This window comes from Trichomycterus rosablanca, chromosome 19 (assembly GCF_030014385.1).
Source record: "Trichomycterus rosablanca isolate fTriRos1 chromosome 19, fTriRos1.hap1, whole genome shotgun sequence".
NCBI classification, from domain to species: domain Eukaryota; kingdom Metazoa; phylum Chordata; class Actinopteri; order Siluriformes; family Trichomycteridae; genus Trichomycterus; species Trichomycterus rosablanca.
The window spans coordinates 1473209-1495751 of NC_086006.1; the positions used below are offsets into that span (position 1 = coordinate 1473209).

Here is a 22543-nt window from a genome sequence, read left to right on the forward strand (position 1 = left end):
GCTAATAAAAAAAACAAAAACAACACGTTTAAAGCACCTAAGTGCTTGTTTAAATTTAAATAAAACAATAAAGAAACACCGTCTTCATAGAGATGCTAATGTAAAAAGATGTGATTTTATTGATTGATTTATTTAGTTAGTAGTTTTACGTCGTGCTTAAATGCTCTTTTAAACCATTTTTTTCAATTGTTTTCACTTTGGCTTGATTAAAGATTTTTGTCCTAGTCTTTGGTATTGCCAGAATTTGTCGTTCCTGTGAGTATTTAATACTTTCAGTCTGTCAGTGTTTAATAGAAGCAGGTTTCGGCAATTACCACAGAGTGTCTCCCAGTTCCATGGATAAAAGAAATCATACAAGCAGCAGAATCCCACAATAATAACACCAGTATAATAATAATAAACTGAACTATCAGAGCTCCAGTGATGACCATCCCTCTCAACGCTCTTCTGAAATCCCTAAACTGTTTATGAATGAAACACGTAGGCCTTCAGAGCATCTCTCCCGTTCACCGCCTCCACCGAGGCCACGATGCTGGCGTAATCACACTCCACCCCGGTGAATCCCCTGTAGAAATAAACATGTTTTAATCAAATCAAGTCCCGCACGTCCGGTCCACCTCGGCATACACGCCAGGGTTCGAGGGTTCGAGTGGTTTACCTGGACGTGGTGTGTGAGCCTCCCAGCAGGTGATACTGGCTTTCCAGTACGAGCCCCTTGTCCCTGTCGTTCCTCCAGGTCAGAACTCGTAGAGACAGATCCTGCGACGCCGTAACCACCCGGAAATGATCCTGCTCCAATCAGAACAAACCGTCAGTCTGTACTCTGTGTGGACGACTGACCAGGATTATTTATTATTATTATTGTTTATCTTTCTTAGTTTTATTTATTATTGGTATTATTATTAATAACAATATTATTATTAATACAAATTTTTAATATTAATATTTATTATTATTATTTTTATTATTATTTATCATTTTTAGTATTATTTATTTTCGGAATTATTATTATTATTGTTTTTTATATTATTATTTACTCTTATTATTTATCATTATTAATATTATTAATAATTTAATAATAATAATATTAATATTTGTTATTATTATTATTTAGTATTTTTATTAAAAATTTTTATTGTTGTTATTATTAATTATTATCACTTAATATTATTGTTGTTGTTTATTAATAATAATATTAATATTTATTGTTATTATAATTTATTATTATTAATAATAATATTAATATTTATTATTAATATTTCTTATTATTTAGTATTTTAATTGTTTTTAACATTATTATTATTTATATTGTTATTATCATTATTATTATTATTATTTACATTATTATTATTTATATTATTATTATTTATATTATTATTATTATCTATATTATTGTTATTATTATTTATATTATTATTATTTATATTATTATTATTATTATTATTTATATTATTATTGTTATTATTATTATTATGAAAGTGATTTACTCCACTACAGCTTTTACTCCTCTGGGAACATTTTTACTATGGGAATTTGTGCCCTTTCAGTCATTACGGTATTGGAGAGGTCAGACACTGGTACATTGCTGGTTTATCTGTACTGGTGAAGCTGTTATTATGCTTACCACACACAGAGAGGTGATGGGCAGTACGTGGTCAGTAAAGCTGGCGATGACCGCTCCTTTAATGGTGTAGACCCTCAGCTCGTTGGCGTCCGTCAGCAGGAGGGTTCCGTTTCCCTTCGCCTGGAGAATCACGTGCACATGCGGCGCTTTTAAATCAAGCTGAAACGACTCGACCTGCTGAGCTGAAACACGACACACAGAGTTCAGAGCTAAAATAATGCAGCTCTGATACCAAGTACACTTCTGATATACACAGTTCAGCGCAGCATTAACAGTCCCTACCCTGGAGCTCCTGTTTGTATTTGGACTTCTTCAGGCTTAAATCAAACATGGTCAGGGCGGTTTGGTTGAGCTGAGCTCCGCTGTGGATCACAGCGACCCGGGCAGGCTGTGAGGGAAGGAACACGGCCGCTCTGCAGCCACCGACGGGTAAAGAGGAACACAGCGGCTCGTCGTCTTCTACAGAGCGACACACACTCGAACTCCAGAACACCTAATGTGGAAAAATACAACCCACAGTTAGAGTCATAAAAAACATTATTCAAGTCGAGTCAAATCAAGTAGGGGTGGGTAAAGTGTACAGTGGAGAGAGTTGAGAGTAGTGGAAATGAGTAGAGTATTCCCAAGTAGAGTCACATAGACTTAAAAACTGTTGAGTGCAGTCGAGTACAGTCAGGTAATCAAGCAGTGTCGAGTACAGACAAGGAGTCGAGTAGAGATGAGTAAAGTGAAGTCGAGCAGATTCAAATAGAGAAAGAGTCGAGTAGAGTCAAATACATTTGAGTACAGTCAAGTAGAGTCAGGAGGAATCAAACAGTGTTGAGTACAGATGAGTAAAGTCGAGTGCAGTCAAGTAAAGTCATAGAGTTGAAAATTGTTGAGTACAGTTCAGTAGAGTTGAATTCAAATGTTGAGTACAGTCGAACAGAGTCAAGTAGAGTAGAAGAGAGACAAGCAGAGTCGAGCAGAGACAAGGAGAGACAAATAGAGATGAGTAGAGTCAAGGAGACACAAACAGAGTCAAGTAGAGTTGAGATGAGCAGAGTCAAGGAGAGACAAATAGAGTCGAGTAGAATCGGGCGGAGTCAAGTAGAGACGAGGAAGGTAGCGAAGAGACAGGCAGAGTCAAGGAGAGACAAATAGAGTTGCGTAGAGTCGATTAGACAAGTAGAGTCAAGCAGAGTCAAGGAGAGACGAGTAGAGATAAATAAAATTGAGTATAGATAAGTAGAGTCGAGTAGAGTCGAGTACAGTCAAACTGATTCAAGTAAAGTTGAGTCGAGTGTGATGTAATAAACTCACCTTTGGACTTAAATCTGAGCTCTCACTGGAGGCGGCGAGGATCCAGTTGTGATCAGGTGATGTGAGGAGAACGTTCAGTCTGAAGGAATCACACACCACGTGTCCCGATATTTTTGACAGATCAGGGGAGCTCAGGACGAGCAGTGAACCCAGAGTCGTTCCCACCTTCAAAACATCATCGTCCACATTAATCATGAACAATTAATAACCTCAACACGTCACATCAACACAGACGGGATTCAGACCTGGAAGTACTCATGTCACGAGTGCTTGTGATGGAGTTATTAAGTGAATTAACCGCGGTACAAAATAAAAATACTGCTTCTTTACTACAGGAAGTTCCCCGAGTCGTTTACCAGAAGAAAGGAGTCGGCGTCCTGGCTGAAGGACAGCAGAGCGCACCGAGAGGCGCCGGTGGGAAACGATGCCAGCATCGCCCCCGTCTGCCCCTGCCACGTCTGGATAGTCCCGGCGCTGTCTGAGGTCATCACAACGTCCCGCTGCCGGTCAGTAACGATGCAGGTCAGCGGGTTCTGAGCAGAACTGGACCACAGCTTTTCACCCTGAGAGGAAATCAGAGCTGGGTCAGTTCTCCGTCACAAACACACGTATCGGTATGATTATCGTGAATGAATCTGAAGACCTTGTGAACGTCCCAGGCTGTGATGGTGCCGTCGGTAGAGGCGCTGCAGACGACGGGGGAGGAGGTCCAAACGTCCTGCAGGGTGGTGTTATCCGCCAGGTACGAAAACCCAACAATCCTGCCTGGAAGATCAGAGACAGAACCACGGTGGTACAGCCACGCCCACTACAGCTGTGTTACTATAATAAAACCATGACAGCTCATACCTGTATGTCCTCTCAGGGTGGTGCAGGTGTAGTCCCCGCCCGACCTGCCTGACTTCATGTTCTGTTCCAGTCTGGAGCGATGCAGGTAATACCTCTTCCAGGTGAACTCCCCGGTACCTGAGAGGAGCTGTCCCATGTTACAGAACCCCCAGCGGTGTAAACACATTTCTCTACACACAGAACACGGTACACGATCATGTTCATCAGCAGCTGATCCAGTAATGTACCGTAGTAATGTTCAGTGATTAGAAACTACAGACACCGACCTCCATAACCACTGCGTTTCTGCAGCTTCATTCCAATCCTGAGCAACAAAAGACAGAAAACTACTGATATGAGACTGTAAGTATAAATTATAAATAATAAAAAACTACTACTACTAACAGTAAAAATAACATTAATAATATTAAACAATAATAACACTAATAATAATAATAATAATGCCAAAAATAATAAAATAATAATAATAATAATATAACAACAACAACAACAACAACAACAACAACACAACAACAAAACAACAATACTAATAATAATAATAATAACAATACTACTACTACTAATAATAACAATAATAATAATAATAATAATAATAATAATAATAATGATGATGATGATTATAATAATAACCCTGGCAATAATAATGATATTAAACAATAATAATGCCAGTAATAAAAATATAATAATAATAATAATAATAATAATAATAATAATAATAATAATAATAATATAATAACAATAATAATAATATAATAACAACAACAACAACAACAACAACAACACAACAATACTACTACTAATAATAATAATAACAATACTACTACTACTAATAATAACAATAATAATAATAACATAATAATAACATAATAATAATAATAACAACAATAATAATAATAATCATAATAATAATGATGATGATGATTATAATAATAACCTTGGCAATAATAATGATATTAAACAATAATAATGCCAGTAATAAAAATATAATAATAATAATAATATAATAACAATAATAATAATAACCATAATATAACAATAATATTTATAATAATATAATAATAATAATTTTTTTGTTACTTATTATTATCATTGTTTTATACTATTATAACTATATTTATGGGTTGAGTGTTTATATGTACATATACAGTATATGTGTATATCTACATGTAAACAAGTATATAAAGTATATATATATATATATATATATATATATATATATATATATATGTGCCTATAGTATTATATATGATATATAAATTATAAATATCATTATACTATACATTATAGTGTTTTAATTCTATGTGTATACAGCAAAGCCCCTGTATATCCCTTACTTATTGTGTTTTCTATTTATTGTATGGTTGTGCTTTATATGTTCGTGTTCCTGCTGCTGTAATGAAACAATTTCCCTCAGGATGAATTTATTATACTTTAATGAAGTTATGTGTCTATTTATTTATTTACAGTCCTCAACGTGTTTACGGTAAATCCCGCCTACTCTGCAAGGATTGGCTAATAGAAACCTGTAGTGTTTATCCTGTCCAATCAGCGAAAGCGCCATGAACTACTAGCCAATCACATGACAGAAAATCATCCCATTGCAGATAAACGGTGAGTGTATTTTACCTTACAAACGCAGGATGCTCTGATTAAATCCTCCTCACTCAGAAAAGTGAAGATGTTTATTAAACAGTCCAGAGTTAAATTGTGCTGATAACAGTCCATAATGTCTTTAAATAACACACACAAACAAACTAACTCAGCTCACACACTGTAATGTTGTGTACAGGAAGTACGGCAAGCCGACTCGGACAAGCCCTCAAACGCGTTTTAAAATAGCGAACACTATACTTAGCTAAATCTGAAAATTCTTTATAATCGTAATAATTTTAATATCAGCCTCATCTGATCACATTCTGTTTAGTTTATATGCAGACAAATAATGTACAGCTTTGGTTACATGTCACATTTTGTTTAATTTTGAATTAAAACAGGAACAGGTCTGTAGGGAAATGCTAAAATGGAGCCTGTTTGCTAAAATGAGAAATACAATTAAAGTAAAGGAATTAAAACATACAAAACATGTTAAACCGTGCACCAGGGTACAGTCAAGCTAAAACTGGAACTGGTGTTCCCCAAACTGTTTCCTCAAAGATCTAAAGCATCTTTATTTATTTATATGATTTATTTAATGCACCTGTTATCAGTGGGTGTGAGTAAAACACATGAACTTAATCATTAGGAGGGGTGTCCACTTAATTTAGAACAAAAATGTGTTCCAGAAGGACTGACCACACTCCTGCAGATCTAGTTACCATACAATTGGCTCTTTCTATCAGCAGGGGGCGCAATAGGAACACAAATGCACTTACAGTACACCTAACCACCTGTCTTACTTTGCAGACACTGTTATCCAAACACTGTTTCCTCCAGATCCTCCGGTTTTCTCACACCTCCCTGACATTGCAGAGGTTAAAATGTCTGCTATAAATTACCAGTAGGTGTGGGTGAGTGAATGTATGTGTGTGTGCCCTGTCCAGATCCACCACAACCCTGACAAGAATTGATCGATTTATTTTATTTATATCTGTGGGGGAATTTGGGTGCTCACATTAAATACACCCAATTATACACACACATTTACCCATTCATACAGTGTAAAGGACATGGTGTGTGTGTGTGTGTGTGTGTGTGTGTGTGTGTGTGTGTGTGTGTGTGTGTCTGTGTGTGTGGTGGGAGTACTATTGGCTGTTGAAACTGTAATTTTAATACTGTGAGGCTGTGGATGGGAGGGCATGTTGACTGGAGCCATTCTTAGAGCATCTTGGTGGAATCAGTCTTTGGCTGAAGGTGCCTCTGAGTGAAGCACCAAGAAGTGATATAAAATGTATGAAGTATAAAGTGACCAGTGAACATTCATTATAAATCATTATATTTTTTTACTTTTGTAATTTCTTCATCCTGCTTTGGTGAGTCTGGAGTATGTTCCGGAAACCCTGGGCACAAGGTCAAGTTCGGCGGCACAGTGACTCGGTGGGTTGCTCACACAAGGCTTTGTCCTGTTTGATTCCCAGATGAAATAGAAAGGTCCAGGGTCCTTTCTGTGTGGAGTTTGCATGTTCTCCCTGTGTCTGAATGGGTTTCCTCTCTCAAGCCAAGACTTTTAGTCAGCTGTGTTTGCCCTATGATGGACTGTAGGGCAAGCCGTAGCCTAGTGGTTAAGGCACAGGACTAGTAATCCAAAGGTTGCTGGTTCAAGCCCCACCACTGCTAGGTTGCTGCTCTTGGGCCCTTGAGCAAGGCCCTTAACCCTCAGTTGCTCAGACTGTATACTGTAACTGTAATGTAAGTCGCTTTGGATAAAGGCGTCTGCTAAATGCTGAAAATGTAAATGTAAATGACTGGCGACCTGTCCAGGGGGTTTCCTGCCTTTCGCCCAGTGAATCAGACTCACTGTGACTCTGAATAGGTTAACGTGGTGGTAATGCACAAGGTCAAGTCAAATCAAAGCCAAAAAACCAAACCCCCCTGTCCTGTTGAGCAGGATGAGAGCAACAGGGCAACACACCCTGTACTGGGTGCCAGTCCAATGCATGGCATTACTGACTCACTCATGCCCCCATGTACTTCTTAGGGTAGCTTGTTCACCTACTGATGTGTTTTTGGCTGGCCGACTCTGTAGACAATCTGATTGGCTAGTGATTAGTACCTTTTCATATAGATAAACATAAATAAACAAACTGGGTAAATAATACAGAAACAGGTGAGTTTGCATTTGCGCATTAGATGTGAGACTCTATAGGTGGGCTCAGATCTGCAAAACCTGTGCGACACCTTACACACCCCAGTGTGCATCTGCAGGTTTCACACACACACACACACACACACACGCACACACACACACACACACGCACACACACACACACACACACACCCACACACACACACACACACACACACAATACAGAAGGAGGAGGACGCACATAGAGCCACATACCCCACAGGAGGCAAAAAAAAACCTGCTGAGCACTGGAGGACTCAGATAGTTCCACATACCCTACAGAGGAGTCAGACAGAGGTGCAGGTCACAAAAGGGCTCAAAAAAGAGGCACAAAACAGGTGCAGGTCTTAAAAGAGGGATAAGACAGAAGCACAGGTCCTACAGAAGAAGAAGGAACAGCAGAGGGCTGGAACAGGCGCATGTCCCACAGGAGGAGACCAACAGAGACGCGCAAGGTTCTCCGCAAAGCAGTGAAGGTTCTGAGGCTTCTGAGACAGTGAGGTGTCCCACATGCGCTTCACCTCCTACAGTAGTGCCACCATGCCACCTCCACACTGCGTCTTCACCACCTGAAGGAACCGCACATGACATTTCATCAGCTGCCAGTTGATCTGAAACCTCCAGCTGTGTGAGTTCTTTTTCGGTTTCGTTTGCTCTGACCATCATGAGCCGCAAATCGCGCCGCTGGATCTTCCGCATGTTCCTCTGTCTGGGAATAATCTACCTGAAGATCGGGTGAGTTACGCACGGCGCACTGCACCCATCCAGGCTCATTTAACCCTCATCTTCAGATTTTACACCTACACAAGGTTTATGAAAGGTTTCACCCCGCAGGAGAAGAGCAGAACCAGTTCATCTTGTTTACTGAAAAGCCGAAATGTAAATCGTGTTGGCGCAAAATGAAACAAAACAGAGCAGATTTAAACGCACACTGAGCTCAGATTTGGGAGGTGAAAACTGACAGTCAGTTGTTTACAAAATAAATAATACAATCATTTGTATTTATTTAAAAAGTGAACACACAAAATAAACACGAACAACATGTTATCAATCTTAAGATGTGTCAGAAAAGTTCAGATGCGTAAACTAACCACACTGGTTCCCTGACGAAGCTTGGGATTAGACTGAACTTTCTGGATGGAACGTTTTTGTTAAAGCCACAAATAAACATTAAAAACAATAATACTTCAGTCTATTATTGAAGCAAACAGTTAAATAAGTCTTTTATTAAATAAGTGTGAGGTTCATGTTTTGGATCCCCAAACCTGTAAACGAAACAGACGGTTTGATATTTACATTCAGGAATAGAAAAACTATCAGCATGTCCTTATTATTAACACTGATTTACTAAATTATCTCTGTTTTTAATTATTTATTATTTATATAGACGTGTCTGATAAATTATGTCGGATTATGTACATACATGCTATGTCAGTATCAGTGAGTTGATCTCTTAAGAAAATAAACAGGAAATATTCAACTTCAGCTTCTGAACAAACTCCCGGTAAAACACTAGTCCTCAAAAAACCCTTAAAATATCCCCAATATATCCTCAAATACCTTCAAAATATCCTTAAAATATCTTTAAAATATCCTCAAAATGAATAACATTCAATCCTGCAAAACCACTGTGGTAATTTTTATTAAAATAGGTTTTTTATTAAAATAGTTCATCACTGTTACACCTGCTTCTTAATATAATATTTCTTCATTAAATCCCAAATCCATAAAATAAAATAAATTGTAGGATGTTTGTCGGATTTAGAGGTGTAAATTTAAGATTTGTTCCATTTTTGATCTTTAAGAATTTATACACTGGCAGATTAATAAGCGTTTATTTAAAATCGGGGACATCATATTAATAAATATTTTTATACATTAATGATGGATGCATCCAAAGTTTTTTTTTTATTCTGGAACCATCCTTTAATGTTAACAAAATAATTCCACTGTCCTTATAATATAATATAATAATAATTATTATTAAACCTCTTGAAACTTAAGAATTTACGGGCCGTCCAAAAACAAACAAACAAAAACTCATTAGGCTGAAAATAAAGAGCTTTTATTTTTACCTCCTGTTGTGAATGTTCTTACATGTTAGAATAAGTAGTTAATAATAATAATATACAGTTATAATTATACGTTATAACTAATAATCTTGTTTCCAGAACCCTTTTAAATCTTTAATTGTTTTGTCGCCACTTCAGCTGGTTTGTACGAAAACAAGCTTCTCATTTACTGATTCATTATATTATTAAAAACCTTTTACACAACCTGCAATCAATTATTGTTATATCTGATTTATTCTATTATTGTTATTATTATTATTATTATTATTAGAACTAGTAGTATAATGATTGTTATTATTATTAGTAGTAACAGAAGTAGTGTAATTATTATTAGTAGCATTAGTAAAAGTATAATGATTATTATTATATTAGTATTAGTAGTATAAGTAGTTGTATAAGTAAAAGTAGTAACATTAATTATTATTATTATTAGTAGTAGTAGTAGTAGTATGAGTTTTAGCTCTAGTAGTCATAGTTTTAGTAAGATTATTAGTTTAAGTAATAGTATAAGTAGTATAATTAGTACTAGTAGTTGTAGTATTAGTAGTTATAGTATTATTATTACTGTTATAACTAGTAGTATAATTATTGTTATTAGTAGCAGTACCTTTTACCTTTTTACCTTTTTCAGCAATTAGCAGACGCCTTTATCCAAAGCGACTTACATTTTTGTGACAGTATGCTGTCTAAGCAATTGAGGGTTAAGGACCTTGCCCAAGGACCCAACATTGACAACCTAGCAGTGGTGGGGCTTGAACCAGCGACCTTATGATTACTAGCCCAGTACCTTAACCACTAGGCTACAATGTCCCACTAGTGGTGGTATTAGTAGTAGTAACCGAAGTATTAGTAAAAGTAGTAATAGTGTAATTAAAATTAATATTAATATTATTAGTAGTAGTGGTATTAGTAGTAGTAGAAGTACTAGTATAAGTAATAGTAATAGTATAAGTGTTAGTTGTAGTAGTTGTAGTATTAGTAAGAGTATTAGTGTAAGTAATAGTATAAGTAGTAGAATTAGTACTAGTAGTCGTAGTATTAGTAGTAGTACTAGTATATACATAAATATATGGCATTGGAACCTATATTATAATAATAGATTTGAATAGAAACTTTATTTGTCACTGTACATGGTACAACGAAATACTGTGTGGTAGTTCTCAACATAAATGAATTATATAAAAAAGGGAAATTATAAGTATAATTATAAGTATAATGGGAAGATATTTTATTGTTGATATTTTATTGTTGTGGCTCCATCAGAAGCTCTTTAAAAGCTTGTCTAATAAAAAGTTCTTTAGGGAACCAGAACATGGTTCCTATGTGACACTACCAAACAGTTTCTGGCATCTTGACACCGAAAGTGTATAGAGGTTTTAAAAGAGTGCATTCTGCCCCCTGTGGGGTGCATTTTACCCAAATACATACAGGCTGTATGGGACAGCAGGTTTAGTGTGGATTCACATTTACATTTTCGGCATTTAGCGACGCTTTTATCCAAAGCGACTCACAGCACTGTGACAGTATACTGTGTAAGCAATTGAGGGTTAAGTGCCTTGTTCAAGAGCCCAACAATGGCAACCTGGCAGTAGAACCACTGACCTTTCGATTACTAGTCCAGCACCTTAACTGCTAGGCCTACAACTGCCTTCAGTTCTCATTCAGTATGAGGCAGCAGGTTTAGGGTGGATTCAGTATGAGGCAGCAGGTTTAGGGTGGATTCAGTATGAGGCAGCAGGTTGACGGTTTGTTCTTTACTCCTCTTCAGGGGTTTCTCGTCAGTCATAGCACTGGGAGCCAGCATCATCTGCAACAAAATCCCAGGACTCGCCCCCCGACAGAGGATCATCTGCCAGAGTCGCCCCGACGCCATCATCGTGATCGGAGAGGGGGCGCAAATGGGCATCAACGAGTGCCAGTTTCAGTTCAGGAACGGCCGGTGGAACTGCTCTGCCCTGGGAGAGAGAACCGTCTTCGGAAAAGAGCTGAAAGTGGGTACGTTGGAACCCCGAATTCTTTGAGAATTTAGTTTGTCTTTTATGTGAGGAACCTGAAACACCTGATTTACCCCCGGCGCTGATTCTCACCCCTGTAATGAGCTGGATCAGGTGTTGGGAGCAGAGAAATGCTCTGGTTGTTCAGGACTGGGAGGGAATCTGGTCTGTAGAGCCGAGCGACTGTGATTACACTGGTGCAGAACCCAGATCCGCTGTGTGGACGAGAACTAACTACCAGTCGGGCGCCTGCACGGACATGAGTGCCTGATATCCAGGGGATGGTAGAAACAGCCTAGACATTGAAAGGCACACTTGACTTCATACTTTGGGATGAATTAGAACTCTAACTGCAAGCATCTATACAGAAAACGATTGGCTCGTCCGAGGGTGGGAAGGACTCCCCATAACTGCTGCAGTTACGCCCTCTGCTGGCTGATCGATGGCACTAACGGAGATCAGTGTGTGTCTCTCAGTGCACGATACGGGTCTCCGTATGAACCCGTCCGTGTGTCAGAGATGGCGTGTGTTAGTCACGACCCTCCTCGGTCAGCAGTGGAATATGTGCAATATTTCGATACGACTAGATTGGGAAAAAATAAATAAATAAGTAAATAAATAAATAAGTATATAAATAAATAAATAAGTAAATAAATAAGTAAATAAATACATAAATAAATAAGTAAATACGTGAAAAAGTAAATAAGTAAGTAAATAAGTAAGTAAGTAAATAAATAAGTAAATAAATAAATAAGTAAATAAATAAGTAAATAAATAAATAAGTAAATAAATAATAAGTAAATAAATAATAAATAAATAAATAAATAATAAGTAAATAATGAAGTTAGTAAGTAAGTAAATAAATAAATAAATAAATAAATAAATAAATAAATAAATAAGTGAAAAAGTAAATAAATAAATGAGCAGTTGAGCCGAGTCTACCTGCCCCACATGCCTGAGATGTCTGGCGGATGAGGCCAGCCTGTTCGCTACCCTCGGGTCATGCAGGTATCTGGAGGAGCAGGCGAGATCTTGTCGGTTTTGTAAATGAATATTACGGCGCCGCCCCCCGGCCGTGTCGGGGTTGATAGGAGCCGTCGAGCCGGAGCACGCCGCGTGTTTGCCTTCGCTACGTGCTGTTGCACATGTGTGGCTTCCTGTACGCCAGGATTTCTCTTATTTGCAGTGATTAAAGCCTTTGCTCGCGCAGGAGCGAGAAAATCCCTTTTCCTTCAATAATAGCAATTAAAGGAGCGAAGCGTGTAAATAAACACGCGCCCGCCGCCCCTGCAACGCCACCCGGCGAGGGCGAGTCTCCGCTAATCGAGGCTGGTTTGTTCCGTGAGAAGAGACACTCGTGTCTACGTTTGATGATTATACAGCCAAAATTATACGAACCAAAAAGTCTAAGTTCTTGTTTCATTTGGACTTTTTAGCATTTAGCGGTTGCTACCTGATCTTGACCCCGAGTGTTTGAACCCTCAGCAGTGCTCTCGGCTAGTAGAGCGTCTACATATAGTTTGATATATGTGTGTTACTGCATTGTGCCCAGTGATCCCTGGTAAACAGGACCCACTGCAGTGGTAAAACCAAAAATGTTAATGATGCATCAGTAAAAGATGTGCCACGATTAACCAATCAGATTTCCAAACATGACCACAGGGATTCACTTCCGTTTAGCCACCAGAGCGTCACTGAGTTTGGCTTAATGTTGTGCAGGATAAGGTCTGGCTCACAGTCTGCATTCCGATCCATCCCAAATATGCTGGGTGGGGTTGTTTTTAGGGCCTTACGTAGCTTCTAACTGTAGCCGAATACAATCCGGACAATTAAACGCCAAGAGCTTGACCTGGCAGCGGTGGGACTCGACCTAATTAATGAAAGTCTAATAAATGGAATATCTAAGGTTTGGGAGAAGAGGACACGACTAAATCTTCTCCCAAGTCCTAATTGACTGCCTGTATAGGTCATCATTCCCTTCTTCCATCCTTAATGGATCCTCGCACCAACCTCCTCCCTATTCCCTCCACTGAGGACTTCCTGTTCCACTGGGGTATAAATATGAGGTGACAGGAAATCAACATATTCAAAGAACATGAGGCAACAGCCAAAACCACCAATGAATAAATGAATAAATCCATAAACTACACACTGCTTGAGCCAAAACATTATGACCACCACTTTGTCACAGCCGCAAAACATTGTGACCCACCCTGTACGCTGAGCCCTGGACCCTCGGTGCATTCTGGTTTCGTTTATCCTCTGATATGGATAAGCAATACACACGTGCCCTGTTGTCCACACAATCATGAAGAAAACGGGATTCATCTGACCAGTTGATCCAGTTGGACCAGAGGTCCAGTTGCGATGCCCGCGTGCCTACTGTAAGTGTTCCTGACGGCGGACAGGAGTCAGCATGGGCGCTTTGACCTGGTACTTCGCGTTCCTGTTGTGACGTGACCATTTAATCATCTGTATTAAAATCATCTGTGGTTTGTGGCCTCGAGTTGATTTGGACTCACCCTGGCTCCCGTTTTCTGAGCGTGGCATAATTTACGGCTTGCACCGCGGTGCGTGTTAGCTATTACGGCGTATCTGAGTTAGCTGGTATCTAGACGCCGATTCTGCAAACAATCAGCGGTGTGTAAATGATTGATCAGGAGGACGACAGCTGATAACTGCAGGATGTAGACGTTTAATCTCCGACATCCGTGGATCGATAACGTTTCGCTCCTGCCCGGTCATTCAGTTTTGTCTGATCTTGTCTCTGAGCGCTGGGGTGACGCTACGCCCACTAACGCCCAGATCCAGGGTTTGAATCCTCAGTCTACATATAGATCGGGGTGTGTCCTGCATTGCGCCCAGTGATTCAATAAACTGGACCCACTGTGACCCTGAAGGGGATAAAGCGGGTGGTCAAACCATAAAGATGTGCCACGATTGCCCAATCAGAAGCTTCATCGCGCCTTTGCTTCACTCTTCAGATTTCGAAACATGACCACAGGGATTCACTTCCGTTTATCCACCAGAGCGTCGCTGAGTTTGGCTTAATGTTGCGCAATAAGGCCTGGTTCATAGTCGGCATTCCGATTAATCCCAAATATGCTGGACGGGGTTGTTTTTAGGGCTCCGTTCAGGTCAGTTATTTTCTACACTTTTTTTTGTCTTGACCAAACAGAAAAGAAAATAGAAACTTGTTTTTTTACCTCCACCACACTTCACAGCTGTCAGTATGCACGTGTTGAACGGGCTTTAGCAGACGCTTTTATCCACCGTATACAGTCTAAGCAATTGAGAGTTAAGGGCCTTGCTCAAGGGTCCAACAGTGGTAAAATGGCCATGGTAGGGCTTGAACCAGTAGCCTTTCGATTGTTAGTCCAGCACCTTAACCACTAGGCTACAACTGCCAAAGGGAATGTTGGTGCTGCTTGGCATTGTGCATGGTGATCTTTGGCTTGGGTGCATCTGCTCAGCAATAGAAACCAGCTGTAAGTGTTGGCATGAGTGGCAATGTAATAATCAGACTTGTTGGAAGGTGGCACGCTGCGATGCCATGCTGAAAGATCTACAGTTTGCGTTCTTCTGTTTTTGTGACCGATGTGCTCGGATGTTAATCTACATTTTCTTTGCTGTTTCAGGCAGTAAGGAAGCCGCCTTCACCTATGCCATCATCGCGGCGGGCGTGGCCCACGCCGTGACTGCGGCCTGCACCCGGGGCAACCTGAGCGAGTGCAGCTGCGACAAGGAGAAGCAGGGCTTCCACGGCCGGGCGGACGGGTGGAAGTGGGGCGGCTGCTCGGCGGACATCCGGTACGGTCTCGGCTTCTCCAAGGTCTTCATGGACGCGCGGGAGATCAAACAGAGTGCACGGACGCTCATGAACCTCCACAACAACGAGGTGGGACGGAAGGTACGTACGGCATGGTGAAACATCGGCGGTGTGTGAGCACTGAATATTAGCAGGGAGTTCAGCCGGCCGGGCTCCTGCACAGACACACGATCGACTGTAGTGGGAGGGATGACAGTGGTGAAAGTGCGCCCTTTGCTGACCGGTCTGTAGTGGGAGGTACAACAGTAGTGAAAGTGCGCCCTCTGCTGACCGGTCTGTACTGGGAGGGGACGACAGTAGTGAAAGTGCGCCCTCTGCTGACCGGTCTGTAGTGGGAGGTACAACAGTAGTGAAAGTGCGCCCTCTGCTGACCAGTCTGTACTGGGAGGGGATGACAGTGGTGAAAGTGCGCCCTCTGCTGACCGGTCTGTACTGGGAGGGGATGACAGTAGTGAAAGTGTGCCCTCTGCTGACCGGTCTGTACTGGGAGGGGACGACAGTAGTGAAAGTGCGCCCTCTGCTGACCAGTCTGTACTGGGAGGGGATGACAGTAGTGAAAGTGCGCCCTCTGCTGACCGGTCTGTCACTACACAATTCTGCGCTCTGTGAGACTCCGCCCCCTGGCAGGTGAAAAGCGATCGGAGGGTACAAATGTCTCAGAGAGGGCGTGACAGCCTCTGCCCTTTTCAGTTGGGAGTGGGTGTGGCAATAGAGACGAGAGAGGGTCAGGGTCAGTTCCCAAGAGTCCAAGAACTGGACCAGGACGTGTACAAGAACACGTTGGCACATCAGGTTGGCATATTTACAAATAAATAAATAAAGAGGTGGGTGATTAGATTAATGTTATACGTGACCACAGGTCAATGACCAAACTGACACAAACCAGTAAAGGACTGGACTGACCACCAAGTGGACGTAGCTATCAGATCAGATTCAAACGTTGACCTGGATCTGACCCGGACACACCGTACGGTTCAGAAAGAACCTGCGGACCGAAGCGGAGTTGATGCGCTGGGCATCCCGGTACACTCTCGCCAACAGCCTGGCACCGGAGCTCAATAATCAAAAGCTTTTAGGGCTGAGAGCGGTTTAAGTGGCAGAGTTTGATTACAGCCCAGATCAGAGGATCTATACAAAAGTGCCCCCCCCCCCTTATTCACCCCCTACTTACCCCCGTTCTGCTCGGTTTACAGAGCGCTGACTCGTACCGTCATCCCCTATAGAGCTTCATCTCTCCATCTAATGGGGAAGAACAGTAACGTTTCATCTCCGTGCTGCCCCGCCCTCGTTTAATCGACCTCTTAGTCGCTCCTTTATGGCTTTTTCACTTTCACCTGCATGTGAAAGTGCCTCGCGCCCTCAGCCCCGCCCGGCTTTGATCCGGTGCCAGTCGATATCTCGAGGGGTGAACGCTTTGCAATAAAAGCTTTTTGTCACGTCCCGAATGAACCCGCGATGTGCCGCCAAGCGTATCTGGATCGTTTGTTCGGGGTCGAGTCTCCTGCAGAGAAACCATGACTGCAGGGACTTCTGCCACACGAGCGCTCCTGAGGTCGGGCACTACGACTTAAACCTCATTAGAGTAAACCTTTTAATCCTGCTTCAGAGTCCAACAGTCGTGTACTTTACACCTTTTAATACCTGGTACTGCTCAGGGTAACTTGAAGGTTTTTTAACCGAACACAAATTTCCGAGTGTCTCAGTCAGGAGTGGGGATACAACTGGGGAATCGGATACGACTAAATTTGGGAGGAAAATTGGAGGGAAGCAGTGGTACAGCAGTCTTGAAGTCTTGACCCAAACGTTTAACAGATCTGATGACCCCAACCATTGTTAGAGAAGATCCAGATCCTGGTCCCCACAGCATGTTGCTACCACCACCACATTTCACATTAAACTTTTTTTTGAATGAGATGCCCAACAAGCTCATGGTCAGGTCATCCACAAACATTCAAATAAAGAGTGATTGAGAGACTGTTAGGGAAGGGAGAGGAACTCTGGGAACGTTGGGCTGGAGCACAAGGTGGCTCCCTCGCCGTGGAGGGGAATGATGGGCAACATTTCCACCTGATCGATGCTGCCGTTACGCCCTCTACTGGCTGATCGATCGGGGATAATGAAGATCAGTGCGTGACTCTCCGTGCGTGATACGGATCTCCATATACAGCCTGGTGCAGGTGAAAAGAAGCGGTCTGTACTGGTACTGTCTCCTCGGTCAGCACTCGAAGAGGAGATACAGCTGGGGAATCGGATATGACCAGTTCTGGAAGATATGTGGACTGATCCATTAAAGAAGAGCCTGCCTCTGTTCCACACAGCATGGTGCTACCACCACTATATTTCACATGAAGCTTAGTCTGACCCGCTAAAAAAACTAGAAAGAGCGTCCACATACTTTTGGCACGCTTAAAAGTGACATTAAACATTCTGACTCCTACGAGGCTTCCTGCATTTTTTACCTTCCTCTCCTGGTTGGATTTAATGACGGGGAAGAGAAGCGGCGCCTCGTCCGCTCACCCTCCCGCCGTGACACCGTGTGACCGCTTCACGGCGGCTGATTTCTGCCTCTTGGCTCATGAGCGTCTCCTCTGAATGGCTGAATCGCCTCTTAGCGGCCCGAGTGCGCGTCCAGGTCCTTTCAGCCGGCGGGTTTTGTGTCCGGGCTGCTAAATGGACGCTCTGTGTGGAGCCGGCTGAGGTAATGACACCGGGGGAAGATTTTGGCCGCCGTCGCCCGCCGTTAAACACGAGCTAACAAAAGTCGCCGGTACTTTTAGCCACCGGCTTTAACGGATAAGCGGCTCCGGAAAGGTCACGCTGATTGATGGGGCGCGGGGGGGAAGAAGAGGAACTTTGTGCGAGGCTAACAATGCGGTTTGAAATGCTAAGCTCGTCTTTTAGGGTGACATTTCGGGGTCGGAGCCGTGGGACGATTCGCTTAAAAATACAGACACAAGCTACGAGTCGCACCGTATTCTTACCCCAAAAACAAACAAAAACACCCGTCTTGACTTAGCGAAGACTGAGTGAATACGTGAATGACAATCGGCTGGTCTGAGGGAGGGAGGGTCGAACAGGTTCCTCATACCTGCTCCAATCACGACCTCTTAGACGGGAGATAATAAGGATCAGTGTGTGACTCTCCATGCGCGATACTGATCTCCATATGAACCCTTCCTGAGGTCAGGCACTAGGACTTTAATAGGACTGCTCAGTGAGAACTTTCCTTCCGGGACACGGAGAGGGGCCTTCCCTAAACTGTTTACCCCCTTAGAATAAACCTTTTAATCCTCTACCACTTAAGAGTCCAACAGTCATGTACTTTAAGTCGTGTACTATTTAAGTCCTAGTGCCCGACCTCAGGAAGGGTTCATATGGAGATCAGTATCACGCACGGAGAGTCCGTATTAATAAGGATCAGTGTGTGACTCTCCGTGCGCAATACTGATCTCCATATGAACCCTCCTTATGCAGGTGAAGAGAAGTGCTCTGTACTGCACACGTGTCGGAAAGGGCGTGTTAGTCACGGCTCTCCTCAGTCATTAGTGGAGATACAACTGGGGAATCAGATATGTCTAAATTTGGGAGGAAAATTGGTGGGAAGCAGTGGTACATCAGTCTTAAAGTCTTGACCCAAACGTTCAACAGATCTGACGACCCCAACCATTGTTAGAGAAGATCCAGATCCTGGTCCCCACAGCATGGTGCTACCACCACCACATTTCACATGAAGCTTGGTCTGATCAGAACACACTTTCAGTCCGACGTTCTTTTAGCTCGTTCACACACCACGACCCGAAACCTGATCCGAGCCCCGGCGTGAACACAATACACAGTTACTCTACTGCACACTGTGCTCACTCATCACATTTCAGTTCAGGGGGCTGCCAAGCGCATCAGACACACACACACACCGATCAGGCATAACATTATGACCACCTCCTTGTTTCTACACTCACTGTCCATTTTATCAGCTCCACTTACCATATAGAAGCACTTTGTAGTTCTACAATTACTGACTGCAGTCCATCTGTTTTTCTACATGCTTTGTTAGCTCCTTTCACCCTGTTCTTCAATGGTCAGGACCCCCACAGAGCAGGTATTATTAAGTGGTGGATGATTCTCAGCACTGCAGTGACACTGACATGGTGGTGGTGTGTTAGTGTGTGTTGTGCTGGTATGAGTGGATCAGACACAGCAGCGCTGCTGGAGTTTTAAAATACCGTGTCCACTCACTGTCCACTCTATTAGACACTCCTACCTAGTCGGTCCACCTTGTAGATGTAAAGTCAGAGACGATCGCTCATCTATTGCTGCTGTTTGAGTCGCTCATCTTCTAGACCTTCATCAGTGGTCACAGGACGCTGCCCACGGGGCGCTGTTGGCTGGATATTTTTGGTTGGTGGATGACTCTTAGTCCAGCAGTGACAGTGAGGTGTTTAAAAACTCCAGCAGCGCTGCTGTGTCTGATCCACTCACCTACATTTCATATGAAGTTTAGTCTGATTAGACAGAACGAGAGTTTCTGCCATTAAGGAACATAAAGCAAATAAATCAGACTGCGTGTGTTAGTCACGACCCTCCTCGGTCAGGACTGGGGAATTGGATATGATTAAACTGGGAGGAAATTGGGGGGAAGCAGTGCTGGAACAGCAGTTTTGAAGTCTTGACCCAAACGTTCAACAGATCTGAGGAGTCTTTGTGCTGTGCGCTATTATTTTTCCATCAATCCTGCGCAGCCCCTGATCCTCACAGCATGGTGCTACCACCACCACATTTCACGTGAAGTTTAGTCTGTAACCGTCAGTTGTGCTGACTTGTGTAACTGTGCTTGTTTTTGGTCCTAATTTTGGTTCTCTTCTCCTCCCCATCAGCTCCTGGAGCGTAACATGCGTCTGGAATGCAAGTGCCACGGCGTGTCGGGCTCCTGCACCACCAAGACGTGCTGGACGACCCTGCCCAAGTTCCGCGAGCTGGGCTACATCCTGAAGGATCAGTACAGCCAGGCCGTGCAGGTGGAGCCGGTCAAGGCCACCCGCAACAAGCGTCCGACGTTCCTCAAGATCAAGAAGCCGTTCTCCTACCGCAAGCCCATGGACACGGACCTGGTGTACATCGAGAAGTCGCCCAGCTACTGCGAGCCCGACCCGGTGACCGGCAGCGTGGGCACCCACGGGCGCGTGTGCAACAAGACGCTAACGCACCACCCCAACGGCTGCGACCTGATGTGCTGCGGGCGGGGCTACAACACGCACCAGTACTCGCGGGTGTGGCAGTGCAACTGCAAGTTCCTCTGGTGCTGCTACGTCAAGTGCAACACATGCACCGAGAGGACAGAGGTCTTCACCTGCAAGTGAGGCTCGGGCGGCACCACCCCGAGGACCTGTCGGGCGACCCTGCTGTTTTATTTTTGCACATTAGAACCAGATTCGAGGATTACCACTGGACAGAGAGGCCGGACTCCACCGGACTTCCTTTTAGAAATCCTGAGTTGCGTCAGGCTCCATCGGGTTCCTCTGACTTCATTACGCCGGCGGCGTCCGCGGCGTCGGGCGTGTCTGGAGCCGTCCGAAATGTGCCGAAGCTTTTTGACTTTTCTCTGCCCTCGAGAAACGTGGAGAAGCCGATCGTGATCAGTGTGTGCACCCTGACGCCCTGTTAGCGGTACGTCTTTACTGGTGGACGTGCAATCATGCAAATACTGATGTTTTTTATTTATTTATGAGGCCGCCTACTGTGTAACAGAGACACACTGTATGGGCAAAAGTATTGGGACACCCTGTCTAATAAATCAGTTATACAGTATAAAGGAAAGTATATGCTTCAGATTTTGGGTAGCACTGTCGCCTTACAGCAAGAAGGTCCTGGGTTCGATCCCCAGGCGGGGCGGCCCGGGTCCTTTCTGTGTGGAGTTTGCATGTTCTCCCTGTGTCTGTGTGGGTTTCCTCCGGGCGCTCCGGTTTCCTCCCACAGTCCAAAAACATGCAGTCAGGTTAATTGGAGACACTGAATTGCCCTATAGGTGAATGTGTGTGTGTGTGTGTGTGTGTGTGTGTGTATGTGTGTTTGCTCTGCGATGGACTTGCGCCCGGTCCAGGGTGTTACTGTGTGCCTTGCGCCCATTGAAAAGCTGGGATAGTCTCCAGCACCCTCCCGTGACCCTAACTGGATAAGCGGTTAAGTAGGTGAGTGAGTGAGTTTAGGGAAGGCTCTTTCCTGTTCCACTCCAGTGTTCTGCACAGAGCCCTGGGCACAAAATGGGCATGAGTTCCCACAGTCGAAGAAGCCCATCACACAGACGTCCGAATACTTTTGACCATGCAGTGCAGCTAACAGCGGCGGCTTGCTCGTCTCAAACTGGAACCTTCCTACTGAACTACGAATAGAAATGTACTGAATTAGCGCCGCGTGTAGCGATTCTCACGTCTTCCGCGACCCCCCCACCCTTTATTCGTTTGCTGCTAGTCTGGAGAGTCACGTTACGCTGGGACTGGAGCTGAACTGGAACTGTGATGGAACCAGACAGATTTACACTGGAGACCGTTCGGTGAGAGTATATTTTGTGAGAGAGTATTTTTATATGAACGTTTGTTATTTATACTGCGTCACCTCTCGGCCCGTTCGCGACACGGCCGCGGGGGTGCGCTAACCTTCACACTGTCGTACCTGCAGGTGTTAGTGTCATTAAAATCAAGCTAATGCGCTCCATCGACTCACTGTGTGTTATTTATTATAAAGGAAATAAATCACAAAGTAATCGTGGTTATTTATTGAGGTTATACAGCCTACTTTTTGGGGTCAGATGTTCTTCTTATTGGGGTCTGATGTCCTTCTTTTTGGGGTCTGATGTCCTTCTTATTGGGATCTGATGTCCTTCTTATTGGGGTCTGATGTCCTTCTTATTGGGGTCTGATGTTCTTCTTATTGGGATCTGATGTCCTTCTTATTGAGGTCTGATGTCCTTCTTTTTGGGGTCTGATGTCCTTCTTATTGGGATCTGATGTCCTTCTTATTGGGGTCTGATGTCCTTCTTATTGGGGTCTGATGTCCTTCTTATTGGGGTCTGATGTCCTTCTTATTGGGGTCTGATGT

The 22543-nt window shown here is 43.0% G+C and overlaps 2 protein-coding genes across 3 annotated transcripts; one reads left to right on the plus strand and one right to left on the minus strand.

Annotated features, from left to right (window-relative positions):
- Positions 1-96: 96 nt before the first annotated feature.
- On the minus strand, positions 97-5548 carry fbxw12 (F-box and WD repeat domain containing 12). 2 transcript variants are annotated; one of them, XM_063015732.1, is made up of 10 exons: positions 5402-5548; positions 4042-4079; positions 3776-3945; positions 3570-3691; positions 3283-3489; positions 2927-3091; positions 1907-2117; positions 1625-1806; positions 659-789; positions 97-565 (listed from the first exon to the last, which is right to left on the minus strand). In XM_063015732.1, the coding sequence occupies exons 1-10, from the start codon at positions 5498-5500 to the stop codon at positions 466-468; spliced, it is 1425 nt and encodes a 474-aa protein (XP_062871802.1). In that variant the 5' UTR covers positions 5501-5548; the 3' UTR covers positions 97-465. The 2 variants fall into 2 exon arrangements, with proteins under 2 accessions (XP_062871802.1, XP_062871801.1); XM_063015731.1 differs by having other exon boundaries at positions 659-792.
- A 2547-nt stretch (positions 5549-8095) lies between these two features.
- LOC134333146 (protein Wnt-7a) lies at positions 8096-22149 on the plus strand. The gene is made up of 4 exons (XM_063014999.1): positions 8096-8291; positions 11397-11623; positions 15261-15532; positions 20326-22149. Exons 1-4 carry the CDS (start codon positions 8221-8223, stop codon positions 20806-20808), a joined length of 1053 nt encoding a protein of 350 aa, XP_062871069.1. The 5' UTR covers positions 8096-8220; the 3' UTR covers positions 20809-22149.
- The last annotated feature ends 394 nt before the right edge of the window (positions 22150-22543 follow it).

What these genes read in the sequence shown, in the direction of transcription:
- fbxw12 (XM_063015731.1), bottom strand. Translation starts at nt 5,500, where the DNA reads ATGGACTGTTATCAGCACAATTTAACTCTGGACTGTTTAATAAACATC. An exon ending in CAGCCTGGGACGTTCACAAG is followed by an intron (nt 3,490 to 3,569) that starts GTCTTCAGATTC and finishes ATTTCCTCTCAG; the next exon opens with GGTGAAAAGCTGTGGTCCAG. An exon ending in GCTCAGATTTAAGTCCAAAG is followed by an intron (nt 2,118 to 2,926) that starts GTGAGTTTATTA and finishes TTTCCACATTAG; the next exon opens with GTGTTCTGGAGTTCGAGTGT.
- LOC134333146 (XM_063014999.1), top strand. Translation starts at nt 8,221, where the DNA reads ATGAGCCGCAAATCGCGCCGCTGGATCTTCCGCATGTTCCTCTGTCTG. An exon ending in ATAATCTACCTGAAGATCGG is followed by an intron (nt 8,292 to 11,396) that starts GTGAGTTACGCA and finishes ACTCCTCTTCAG; the next exon opens with GGGTTTCTCGTCAGTCATAG. An exon ending in CGGAAAAGAGCTGAAAGTGG is followed by an intron (nt 11,624 to 15,260) that starts GTACGTTGGAAC and finishes TTGCTGTTTCAG; the next exon opens with GCAGTAAGGAAGCCGCCTTC.